The sequence below is a fragment of the Capra hircus genome, chromosome 16 (genome assembly GCF_001704415.2).
Source record: "Capra hircus breed San Clemente chromosome 16, ASM170441v1, whole genome shotgun sequence".
NCBI lineage: Eukaryota > Metazoa > Chordata > Mammalia > Artiodactyla > Bovidae > Capra > Capra hircus.
The window spans coordinates 32,399,949-32,412,471 of NC_030823.1; the positions used below are offsets into that span (position 1 = coordinate 32,399,949).

Consider the following 12,523-nt stretch of genomic DNA (forward strand, 5'->3'; position numbering starts at 1 on the left):
AGATGGAAACAATAGGTAATAACCTTTCAAAGTCTAGACTCACTAGATTCAAGTCTCTTTTCCCCTCAAAAAATCTTCACTTTGCCACAAGTACCAATTATAAATTACAGCTAACATTTAACAAGGGCTTATGTGTCAAGTACTGATCTTTACCCTTCTTTTTTTTTAATCGTGATAATCTGTAGCTATTTTACTGTCCTTCACTGCATTAATCCAAAATCTTCCTGAGGACAGTCACTTTGTGTAGTTCCTTATATTCTCAGCATGGGGTATGTCTAATGTATAGTAGGCACTAAATTAATGAATGAGTCAACGTTTTAAATGCTTTAAATATGTGTAAAGCTGTTGGTCATGACCTAAAGGGTTAAGAAAAGGCAAAGGAACAGAAAGTGGAGTGAATTACTTCTAGTAGAATAAATATTCTTTAATGAAACTTTTATTTTAGTCTGTATGCATTGCGCGCATGCTCAGTGGTTAAGTCGTGGCCAACTCTTTGAGACTGTATGGATTGTAGCCCGCCAAACTCCTCTGTCCTTGAGATTTCCCAGGCAAGAAAACTGGGTTGCCATTTCCTCCTCCAGGGAACCATTCCCACCCAGGTATCGAACTCCCGTCTCCTGTGTACTACGCATTGGCAGGCAAGTTCTTTACCACTAAGTCACCTGGGAAGCCCCTAGCCTATATATATAAGACTCATAAAATATATTTTTACTTATGGCTAAGAGTTAACAAAAAGTCTGAAGAATCACTGCTTTATTTGAATTATTTCATTTGCTCCTCACAAGAACCATGTAGATAATATCATAACTTCTACCTTAAAATAAGAGAAATGAGATTTTCTAGATGTTATATGGGATGTTCAAGATGATAGACTATCTACGTCACTTTTATTAATAATATCACGATTACTATTAGTGAAACTTTAGTTAATTCAGATTTTCTTATGCTACTCATTGGGTACTATAGTAAGAAAATCTGAATTAACTAAACAAAGTTTCAGTAATAGTAACTGAGACATGATTAATAAAGACAAACAGGTTTTCAAGGCATACAAGTCTAACTGAATTTAATACCTGGCTCTTCCACTAACCAGCTATGTTGGCTTTGGCCTAACTTAACCTTTTCGACCTCTATTTCCCCATGTGTAGAAGGACAGTCATAAGGTTGTAAGTTTTAAGTGATTAATATATGTAAATAGCCTAGACCACTAAATAGAAGCAGTTGCGATTAAAATAATTATTAGTGGTCACCCGCCCCCCCCCCGCCCCGGGTCCAATAAATCACATTCAATTTTACACATAATTTGAATGTGTAAAGAGAGCATCAGGAATTTACTGGATTATAAAGAGAGGTATGAGAACTGGACAGAACAGGCATATAGCCATCCAAGAGTTTCTGCGGGCCTCGGGTGAAAAAAGATGCCCAAGACAATCAGGGAGTTGGTTCAGGTCACTATGGGAATCAAGGGAAACAACGCTGCTTAAACGTAAAAACAAACACAACTATTTAATCCTTCCACAGCAACATCCATCTTCTTTCTCTGCAGTCTGGCAAAGGCTGAACCAAGGTGTCAAGAACCGCACCAGGTCAACTCCCAGCCACGAGGTCCTGGTATCAAGGAGCTAGGGCACAGAGGTTCGGAGAAACTCACCCCGGAGACTACGTTGACACTGCCCCAGAATCTCCTCCAGGGTAGAGTTCTCCGGGGACTTCGCCATGCACACACTCGGGGGCCAGAGATGGGAGTTGCGTGCGGAAGTGTCCAGTGTCCTCCCCTCCAAGAATAAGAGGCCTCAGCCCCTAGGATGCGCCCGCCTGCTTCCTGCAGCTGCTGTCACAGGGGATCAAGGAATCCCGGAGATTTCGGGCCTTTTTCCACCCTCGGGGCCTCGTGGTGGACGTCGGAAGCTGTAGTCCTCAGTGTCTCAGTCTACAGTCTCGAAGTTCCTACGAACCCGCCCAAAGACTACAATTCCCAGAGGGCAACGCGCTCGAAGCTCACGCTCTGGCGGTTTGGCGACCAGATCCGGTTGCCAAGAGACTGCTTGGAGGCTCCGCCCATTTCTGTAGCCTAGTCAGGCTTAGTCCTGCCTTCATCCCATCCTACTGTCTGGACCACCTAACTGACAGAAAGGGCTCGTTGAAAGGCTTTATTTATTCTTCTAAATTCACTAATATGCAGTTGATTCTTGAGGATTCTCAAGAACGCAAATAACGAGCTCCTACACCCTTCAGCCTCAACATCTCTCAACACTGCTAAATAAATTTTCAAGAAAAAGAAGCTCTGAATTTCCCAAACGGCGTAGATCGTGAAAGCGGCTGACACGCAATCAAGCCCAGCGACCCGACAGCAGCTTAGAGTTGGCGCACTGCCCGCTGGGAACTGTAGTCCCAGCCCGTTGCGGTCCCAGCTAAAGCCCGGGTCCTGTTCATTGTTGAAGCAGGTCTTCGGCGTACGCCTGCGCAGTCAGCAGCTGGAAAGGCCTGTGGTTGAGACCCCCCGCACAACTCCTTTTCATTGTCTGTGCTCGGCGCCTGCGCAGTAGGAGTTCGCCGGGACTGGGCCGGAGAAGGGGTAGGGCCGGGCTCCTCGCCCTCTCCCCAGGCGCCTGCGCACTGAGCGGCCGCTCCTTGCCGTTACCGCTATGTGCGGAGCGTGTGTGGAATAACGTTATTGCCCAGCAGCGCCGAGGGGCCCAGAGTTCGACCGCGGCGGCGGCGGCGACGACGACAGGGTGGGGGAGGACGCTTGCGAAAGACTCACGGGACGCGGCGCGCCCCGCCCCCCCGTCCGGTGCCTCTCAGCAGTGAGGGGTAAGTGATGCGCTCTGATGCCGTCGCCGCCGCCTTTCCACACCCTGCTCCTCGGGTTTGCAGCGGGGGCTCGGGCGCGGCCCGCAGCGGGCGAGGGTGAGGGCCAGCGGCGAGGGGCGCTTCCCCGAGGCTCCGCGCGCCGCCCCCTCCCCCGGACCTGGGACTCGGCGGGGACGCCCATCCCCCCAGAGTCCCCCCCCCTACCCCCCACCCCAACCCCGCGTCCCCTGGTCCAGCGGCCCGGCTTCCCCTGCTAGTGTCCACGTATTGAGTCGTCTTTGGCTGTCCTGGCTTTGTGCAGCCCCCTCCGCCCGAGCTGTTTGCAGGGGTGCGGGCGGAGCAGTGGAGGGAATGGCTGCGCTGCAGCTGGAGAAGGGGTTTTTCCCGGTCTGAGCAGCTCCCGGTGTCGACCCTTTTTGTGTGGTTGGTTTTGGGGTGTGGGGCGGTATGGAGAGGTCTGGCGAAGAGCGTTTTGGACGTGGTGGGAGGGCGTGGAAGATGTGGTGTCACTCAGCCCGCCGGGCCACAGCACCCGTGCAGGCTGTGGCTCCGTAGTAACCCGGGGGAGGAGAGAGTGGCTTCCTGTCGACTTCATTGTCCTGGAGATTCAAATGTGGGCTTTGGTATGGGTCCCCTCATTGCCAGGGGAAGAAGAATTAGCAGCTGCCTAACCAGGGGCGGGAAGATGTGGGATTTGGATCCTAAGTCATAAAAATCTCTGGGCTTTTGTGGGTTTTTTTTAGTGTTTAGCGGAGTTTTTTTTTTTGAAAATGTAAGCTCCAGGAAGACAGGGACAGTGCCTGTCCAAGCATTGCCAAGGTGATCCATGTAAAATTACTAGATCACGATGAAGAAAGGACTAGGAAGGGCCTGACGACAAAGCTGTTTGTGTAGCAGGAAGATGAACCAGCAGAATGTTTTTTCATTGGGTGGGTAACGCATTCACGTTCCTAAGGGAATAGGGTAGGATACATCTTTCCGTTTTGTTTTTTAAGCACTCAGAATTAAAAATAGGCCTGGTACATTTCTGTTTCTGAATTTTTAAATGCATGTTTTTATTCTCTTAATGAAAATTTACCCGCTTGGGAGAAATGTAGTGAAGTAGATGATGCACTTGATTGAAAATGCATTGCTTAAAGTGATTTTATTGTTAAGCTTACAGTGCATACAGTCGTTTGCTGGCATTAAAACCAGCAAAAGAGATTGAAGCAGGAAGGGGAGGACCCGGTGGAGGAATGATGTAAAAGGAGAGAGTTACATTATGAATACAGTATCCAGATCTTCACTAATATAACCTTAGCGGGGCGTGTGCAATGATATAGGAATTCTACTCTGGAAATACTACATTGCACGTTACAAACCATTTTGTATTTTTCTGCAATTTCTTTAAATAGTAAAACCAGTGCTGCTTTTACTTTTTCCTAACTTTATAAATTTTGTAGAATTTTTTTTGTTTGTTTTAAAACTGAAAAATCTAAATGCACTTGACAGAGACAGAGGAAGATATTAAAACTTGGAAAGTCAACTGATTTGTCTGTCCAAGCCCAACTGCTAATGAAAGGCAGAGTCAGATAAAACCAAGGTCTTTTTTCCAATGTGCTCTTTCATCTGTGTCCCTTAGTCCCCCTACCCTGTCAAAATTGTGGAATGCTTTTCTGCATGCTCTTTGAGTTGTCTGTGACAGTCAAGTTTATTAATACCTCATAGTTGTATTATCTAGTCTTTTTCTTTTGATGTAAAAGCAATACTAATGAAGAGGAACTTTAGTTTCATAAGTTAACTTTCTGATACGGGAAAAGATGCCTTAAAGTGGGCTTTTCATAAAAACAGAAACTGTTGGAATTTTCCCCCTACTTCATATTAGTAACCATATTTTAATGTTATCTTTTGCTATTCAGTACTATTTTATAGTATGATCAACTCTATAAACTGTTATAGGAGCTCATGAAGTTCATCGTTCTTAAATTCAGTGAATTTTGTTATATTCAAGTTAAACAAGAGCTTACTGTTAGAGGGAAGAAAATTCACATTGAACTTTTTAATTAAAATTATGCTCTTTTATTCAGTTGATTTTGCCAGAAAGTGGTTTTATTGTCTTACACTTTTTAATCCTTTAGTTCTACATTGTATTTTGATAGACTTAAAAGAGAATTAGTATGTCTCTTAAATTTCGTCTTACTTAAAAATAATTTGTAATTAAATTCATCATGTGGAATTAAATCAAACTTGAAATGTATTCTACTTTTAAATTTAATGATGTGCTAAAATTACTTTATTATGGAAGTAAATAACCATCTGCATGCTTTTCAAATTTACACTATAAAATTATCATACATTGTGTCAATTAGTATGAATATCTAGGTGATTTAAAAAACCCTATTGCTTAAGGATTTGTTTTATTTGTTCCAAGTATCAGTTTCTTGTTTCCTTTTATCTCTTTAAAAAAACCCAAAAGCCTCCCGAAACTAGTTTTATTGTTGCATCTGATAGTGACAGCTATCACTCATCTAGTACTAAATACTGTATATGTTTAAACTTGTTGTCGGTATGAGTTTTACTCAACAAAATTCTGTCCCTGAAAAATAACTTGGTATTTTAATTAATGTGTAGTGATTTTCTTTTCTTCTTTATCATGAACATTGGGGGGATAAGCAGTATACTGTCCTTATAAATATCTTAACAGACAGCATGATATTAAACTGCCAACTGAAATATCTGTATAGTTGTGAATTATTCTGTAAGTATATAAAAAAGAATTGCATACTGTCTGAAAAAAATATGGTGGATAAATATTATTGACTGAAGCATTAAGTGTTATGTGTTTCAGTAAAAAATGAGTTTCCTCTAATGGGGAGAAACCTCAGACTATTTATATTTCATAAACTTTTGTTAATAACTAAGATTTCTAATAACTACCCTTGGTGGAATGGGTCTTTATTTACTCAAATATTTCTCGAGGGAAGTGCTCAGCAATGAGTAGCCAGTGTAGGCTGTCTAAAAGAGTAAGAAAACATCTGTCGGTAGTTGTTGTTTGGTTGCTAAGTCGTGTCTGACTCTTTGAGACTGTATGGACTGCAGCATGCCAGGCTTCCCTGTCCTTCACTATCTCCTGGAGTTTGTTCAAACTCATGTCCATTGAGTTGGTGATGCCATCCAACCATCTCATCCTCTGTCGGCCTCTTCTCCTCCTGCCCTCAATCTTCCCAGCATCAGGGTCTTTTCCAATGATTTAGTTCTTCGTATCAGGTATCCAGAGTATTGGAGCTTCAATTTCAGCATCAGTCCTTCTAGTGAATATTCAGGACTGATTTCCTTTAGGATTGACTGGTTTGATCTCCTTGCCCTCTAGTATGCTTGATTAAATTGGATATATAGTCCAGTTTAGTTGAAATGATTATGCAACAGTATATTATATTTCTTGGGCAAAATGAATGACATAGCTGGTATGTACTAAAGTAAACCCCACTCCTATTCAGAGCTAGAAAGGAAACCAACAAAACCAAGGTTATAGAAATTTCTTTCATCCAACAGAGGTTATGCGAGGCATAGACATAGAATTGAATTCCAAGCATGCATTGCATAGGTTTGAAAAACAGAAAACAAAACACAGCAGAGAACAAGTTATTGTTTAAGTGTATTGGTGGCTAACAAATAATATAGAAAATACTACCCTTTGGAACATAATATTTACTGAATACATGAGTAACGTATGTGTGTGCTTAGCTGTTCAGTTGTGTCCTGACTCTGCAACCTGTGGAGTATAGCCTGCCAGGCTCCTCTTTTCATGGGATTCTCCAGGCAATGAGTAATACTTACTGTGTATTGAGTACCCACAAAGTGCCAGGCATTTTGTGTGTCTCTGTGTAATTCATGCAACCTTGTATAAGTAAGGTATTATTTTATACTTAAAGTTGAAAATACTTGAGGTCCTGAGTTAGTGAATAATTTTGCCTCTGTGTGATTCATTACTCAGTGGTAAAGCCTATTAACTGAACCTTTGTCTTTTTGACTGAAGCCAAAATTGTTTTCATTCATCTTTTTTCAGTAAGTTTAAAAAAATAACATTCATTTCCTCCTAATTCACATTATTTTAGAATCAGAGGAGACTTTAGAAGTCATCTCAAACGATGTGCCATTTATTACTAATCCCTGAGATCTTACTGAGCCCACCTTCTCCATGAGCAACACTTCCAAGAACAAACGGCCATAGGATGGCTAATTTGGCCTTTGAAAATTATAATAGAAAGCCCTTATTTAAACTGAGCTAGCATCTGCTTTACTATGTAAGTTATTCTATTGGGTATAGTTCTTTTGTGAGATACAGTAAGGTTTTTCTCAAGATAGTGGTTCTCTGCCAGGTTTTCCCTTTTCTAAGTTAAATCTGCAACCTCGACAACTTCATATGATGCAGTTTCCTTTACCCTCCTCATCTCTATCACTAGATCTGTCAGTCAGTTTCGTCAGTGCTGTTCTTTTCTGTTCTGATTCTGCTTCCACATTTAGTTCTGCAGTTGTGGTCTGAATGCAGTGTAGTGAAATTATCCCTTTCCTTAATTCAGGCCATTCAGTTGTGTTTACAGTCTAAAATTGTGTTAACTCCAGCAACGGTAATATCTTACCAGTTCTAAGCAGAAAAATGCTATGTGGCTTTTCAAGTTATATTTATCCAATTCAAGGGATTATTTTCTTTTTTATATTCTGTATTTCTATTTTTCTGGTGTTAAAATGACCTTTTTTTATGAAATGATAGTGTTGGTAGGTAGTAAGTTTCTTTTGATATTAATCTTTGGGTTTTGTTTTCGTGTTCTTAAATAAACAATAAAAAGTTGGCCTTCTGTTATTTCCCATTCTGTTTCTTAGAAAAATTTGTCTGGAAATCACTGATGTGGTCAATATAAACATGCACCTTTTTTATGTTAGGATCTTTCCCATTCTGAATATACATGTAGATAATGTTTTTAAACAATGTTTACCTTTAGCCCTTTTAAATATCATCTAATTGAAGGTAGTTAAAACTTGAGATCTTCTTGAATAATGATTCTGTCATCCAAGGGATTAGCTTCTCTTCCTGGCTTTTTGACATTTATAAATTTAACAAGCAAGCCCTCTTATATCTTTATCCTGCGCATGTATTGGATATAGCCAAGGACGTACCATGCAAATTTATAAATAGAAAAAAAGTTACATAAAGTGTGCTGGAGGAAGAAGGTCACCTTTGTCTGTGTGTCAACAAGGATTATGAAAACCATTTGAATGTTTTGTTTGTTTGTTTTTAATTAAAGAGAAAATCATTATATCCTCTAATACTAAGGGAGTTGGTTGAAGCTTACTGTCTGGTATGGATGTGGATAATTATATAATTATATAAAGTTAAGCATAGATGCTGTGAATAAAAGTAAATCAGAGTAAAGGGATAGAGAGTGATGGACTGTTATTTTTAATTTATTCTTAAGTAGTCATTCACATGGCACATTAAAATGGTCCAAAAAAGTCAAACTATTAGAAAAATAATGTGAAAAATCCTCTCACCCATCCACCTTATCTGCTGACTTAACCACTTCTGCCAATCTAATAGGTAACTTTTTAATGTATCCTTGCAGTGAATTTTTTTCAATTTAAGTAAATACTGTATATGTTTTTATACTATTTACCCTCTTTTACACAAAGATAGTGTCTGTATACAATATTCTGCATCTCGAGAGCTACTATTTTAGAGACTGGTTAGGTAATATCATTCTTTGAGAAAGTAATTGCAGCCATGAAGTTAAAAGATGCTTGCTCCTTGGAAGGAAAGCAATGACAAACCTGTGCTAAGTCATTTCAGTCATGTCTCTCTGTGACTCTGTGGACTGTAGCCCACTAGGCTCCTCTGTCCATGGTATTCCCCAGGCAAAAATATTGGCGAGGGTTGCCACCCCCTCCTGCAGGGGATCTTCCCTACTTAGGGACATGTCTCTTGCATTCGCGGATCTTTACCATTAGTGCCACCTGGGAAGCCCCTGTCAAAACTAGAAAGTGTATTAAAAAGCAGAGGCATCACTTTGCCAACAAAGGTCCATATAGCAAAGCTATGGGTTTTCCAGTAGTCATGTATAGATGTGAGAGTTGGACCATAAAGAAGGCTAAGCCGAAGAATTGATGCTTTTGAATTGTGGTACTGGACGAGACTCTTGAGAGTCCTTTGGACTGCAAGGATTTCAAACCAGTCAATCTTAGAGGAAATCAACCCTGAATATTCATTAAAAGGACTGTTGCTGAAGCTAAAACTCCAGTACTAGGCCTCCTGATGCGAAGAGCTGACTCATTGCAAAAGACCCTGATGCTGGAAAAGATTGAAGGCAAAAGGAGAAGGAAATAGCAGAGGATGAGATGGTTAGATAGCGTCATCAACTCAGTGGACATGAATTTGAGCAAACTCTGAGAGATAGTGTAGTCTCGGCTTGCTGCAGTCCATGGGGTTGCAAAGAGCCAGACACGACTTAGAGACTGAACAACAGCAAGATCTTTCCTAGGTGGATGGATGTGACCACTGCTGCTACTGAGGTTTGAACAGGAGAGACAGTTGCAGTGAGAAGAATTTGTTATCAGGAATTGCCTCAGAGGCATTACTTGTGTGATCTTGAGCTTGTCACGACTTAGTGACTAAACAGCAACAGGAACAAGGTATGTCACTTAATTCCAGAAGTTCGGTTTCTTTGTTTATAAAATAAAGCTGGCAATAGTTCAGCTACCTCAGAGGTTTATTTTGAAAAACTCATTAGATATAAAAGGCATGAAAGCTGTAATTACATTTAGTGATCCTCTTCCCAGCGCCACAAGTGTGGTATCATTTGATAATATTAGATTTGAAGAAATGTTTTGGTTCAAGTTCCATCAAGCCCAAAATATCTGTAATGAATGAAAAAAAAAAATCTGCCAAGGGTTTTAATACTTTTTAAGGAATGAACTTTTTTCATCTGTTATTTTTATTTTAATGTTTTAAATTTATTATTTTAAAAAATCTTTAATATTTATCTCTACTAATTATTGAATGATCAGTTCAAGTTTTTCAACTATTTTTTAGTTCAGAGAAAACACAAGCCTGTAAATATTTTTATCAGTACACCTTTGGTTACATTCCTTAGATTTTATATATACTGGTCTCAGAGTTTCTACTTTTTAGATTATTCATTTTATTCATTTTCACCAGAGTAAATTCATGAGATAAGTTTTTGTTGTAAAATACAGAGCCTGTGTGTATGTGATTTATTATCGTTCTTCTGGATTTTTTCCTATTATTTTTAATGGAAATTATTAAAGATATACAAGGGAACTGAAATAGTTTCATAGTGACTACTCACATACCTACCATCTTGATTCTGCCATCGACATTATGGCAGAATTAGTTAGTTTTATCACATATCTGGCCATAAACCTTTGTCTGTTCACCAGCCCCTCTTACATTGATCCATTTCGGAGTAAACTGTAGAGGTGTGTTTTTCACAAAAGCGTTCTTAAATCATCTGAAATTGTTTCAGATTTAAGTTTTCTGAATATACTTTTGAAATATCTTGTAGTAACCACTGTCATATTAAACAGTTTAAAAATGAAGTACACTGTTTTCTATTCCAGTGGTATTACTGAGGGCTTCCCTGGTGGCTCAGCTGGTAAAAATCCACCTGTAATGCAGGAGACCCCCATTTGATTCCTGGGTCGGGAAGATCCCTGGAGAAGGGATAGGCTACCCTCTCCAGTATCCATGGGGATACACAGTATTCCCTGGTGGTTCAAATGGTAAAGAATCTGTCTGCAATATGGGAGACCTGGGTTCGATCCCTGGGCTAGAAAGGTCCCCTGGAGGAGGGCATGGCAGCCCACTCCAGTATTAGGGCTTCCTGGGTAGCTCAGCTGGTAAAGAATCTGCCTACAATGCTGGAGACCCCAGTTTGATTCCTAGGTTGAGAGGTCTCCCTGGAGAAGGGATAGGCTACCCACTCTAGTATTCTTGTGCTTCCCTGGTGGCTCAGACTGTAAAGAATCCACCTGCAGTACGGGAGACCTGGGTTCAATCCCTGGGTTGGGAAGATCCCCTGGAGGAGGGCATGGCAACCCATTCCAATATTCTAGCCTGGAGAATCCCCATGGACAGAGGAGCCTGGCGGGGTACAGTGCATGGGGTCTCAAACAGTCGGATACGACTGAGCGACTAAGAAGAGTGTTACTGAATTCAGTTTTTCTATAAATAGCTAGCTGACAAAATTGACACCAGTCATACAGGAAGACGAGATATTCATTGTTTGTATGTTCATGTGTGTGTGTGCTTTTGAAGAGGAATGGTAGATAGTTTAGTTTTTGTTTTTGATTAAGCTGAAGAGCTATTGAAGGAAACATATACTATTTCTCCCATCCAAGTACTAACAATGTCCAACCCTGCTTAGCTTCTGAGATCAGATGAGATTGGGCATATTCAGGGTGCTATGGCCGTAGAATACACTGATTCTCTAATCCAGTGATTCTGCTATTTCCTTCAGTCACAAATCCAGAAATGAAATATTTCTTCTCAGTTCAGTACCTTACTACCTTGCACTTCCACTATTCCCCTACCCTTCTTTTATGTGAGAAATTCTGTGTTGGGCCATTCAGTAAATATAAGAGCCTTTGCTTGTGGTGAAAGAGCACGGTTCCACATTAAGATTTTAAGTGGTTCCTGTAACAGATTTCAGAATGTTAAGGATCTACTATATGGAATAAAGAATTTAAAATTTGTAAATTGGAGAGGTGGGAACAAATAGAATGCAATTAAATGAACGCTAAACAAAGTAAAATTTAGACATTTATTTGGGGAGGGTGGCCTGAGGACAAGAGAATGGGCTTTTAAAGTTTATTGTTAATAACATTCAGAACATAATTCATTAATAGAATCTGGCACTGTTTTGCTAATGGATTTTAGGTTAATTACAAGTTCGTAAGTGTTGTTCACCAAAGATATGATGAAGTTTGTATAAGATGGATGTTTCATCAAAGGATACTATCCGACGACCGTTTCTTTTTTTAAATTGTCAGGTGTCTAGTTTTGTCACTAGGATTTCTAATCTCTGACTTGCTCTTAGTGTTCTCTCTTTTCCCTGGGTGCAATTTGTAGTTTTTTCCCCCAGTCTCAGCATTCTAAATCAAAACATGGTGTATTTCCTGTGTGCTAAGTTTCAGTTCAGTCACTCAGTCGTGTCTGACTCTTTGCAACCCCATGGAATGCAGCACGCCAGGCTTCCCTGTCCATCACCAACTCCAGGAGCTTGCTCAAACTCATGTCCATCCAGTTGGTGATACCATCCATCTCATCCTCTGTTGTCCCCTTCTTCTCCTGCCTTCAGTCTTTCCCATCATCAGGGTCTTTTCCAGTGAGTCAGTTCTTCACATCAGGTGGCCAAAGTATTGGAGTTTCATCTTCAACATCAGTCCTTCCAGTGAATATTCAGGACTGATTTCTTTTAGGATGGACTGGTTTGAAGTCCTTGCAGTCCAAGGGACTCTCCAAAGTCTTCGCCAACACCACAGTTCAAAAGGCATCAATTCTTAAAAAATTCCTGTGCGCTAGTACTTTGTAAATTTCTTTCTCTTTATTAAATTACAGCCCATTCCCTTCTCTGCCATGTTATCAGTCCAGTCAATCCAAGTTGAAGGGGTCTTTTTGAAGTACTAGAAAATACATGTTTTCGTGTACACATTTCGT

At 40.5% G+C, this 12,523-nt stretch overlaps 2 protein-coding genes across 18 annotated transcripts in view; one reads left to right on the forward strand and one right to left on the reverse strand.

Moving 5' to 3' along the window:
- The window catches only part of SDCCAG8 (serologically defined colon cancer antigen 8), a 243,569-nt gene extending 241,605 nt beyond the window's left edge, over positions 1–1,964 (reverse strand). For 3 of the 7 annotated variants that reach the window (XM_018060258.1, XM_018060257.1, XM_013970103.2), the window contains exon 1: positions 1,652–1,964. In XM_018060258.1, coding sequence (XP_017915747.1) covers positions 1,652–1,718 — 67 coding nt within the window. In that variant the 5' untranslated portion in view covers positions 1,719–1,964. The remainder of the gene's footprint in view (positions 1–1,651) is intronic. The other 4 variants (XM_013970102.2, XM_005690561.3, XM_013970101.2 and 1 more) reach the window with 2 other exon arrangements.
- Positions 2,133–12,523, forward strand: part of CEP170 (centrosomal protein 170) — a 136,134-nt gene continuing 125,743 nt past the window's right edge. For 6 of the 11 annotated variants that reach the window (XM_018060262.1, XM_018060265.1, XM_018060267.1 and 3 more), the window contains exon 1: positions 2,133–2,814. The gene's annotated coding sequence lies outside the window, so the exon portion shown is untranslated. The remainder of the gene's footprint in view (positions 2,815–12,523) is intronic. The other 5 variants (XM_018060269.1, XM_018060272.1, XM_018060268.1 and 2 more) reach the window with 2 other exon arrangements.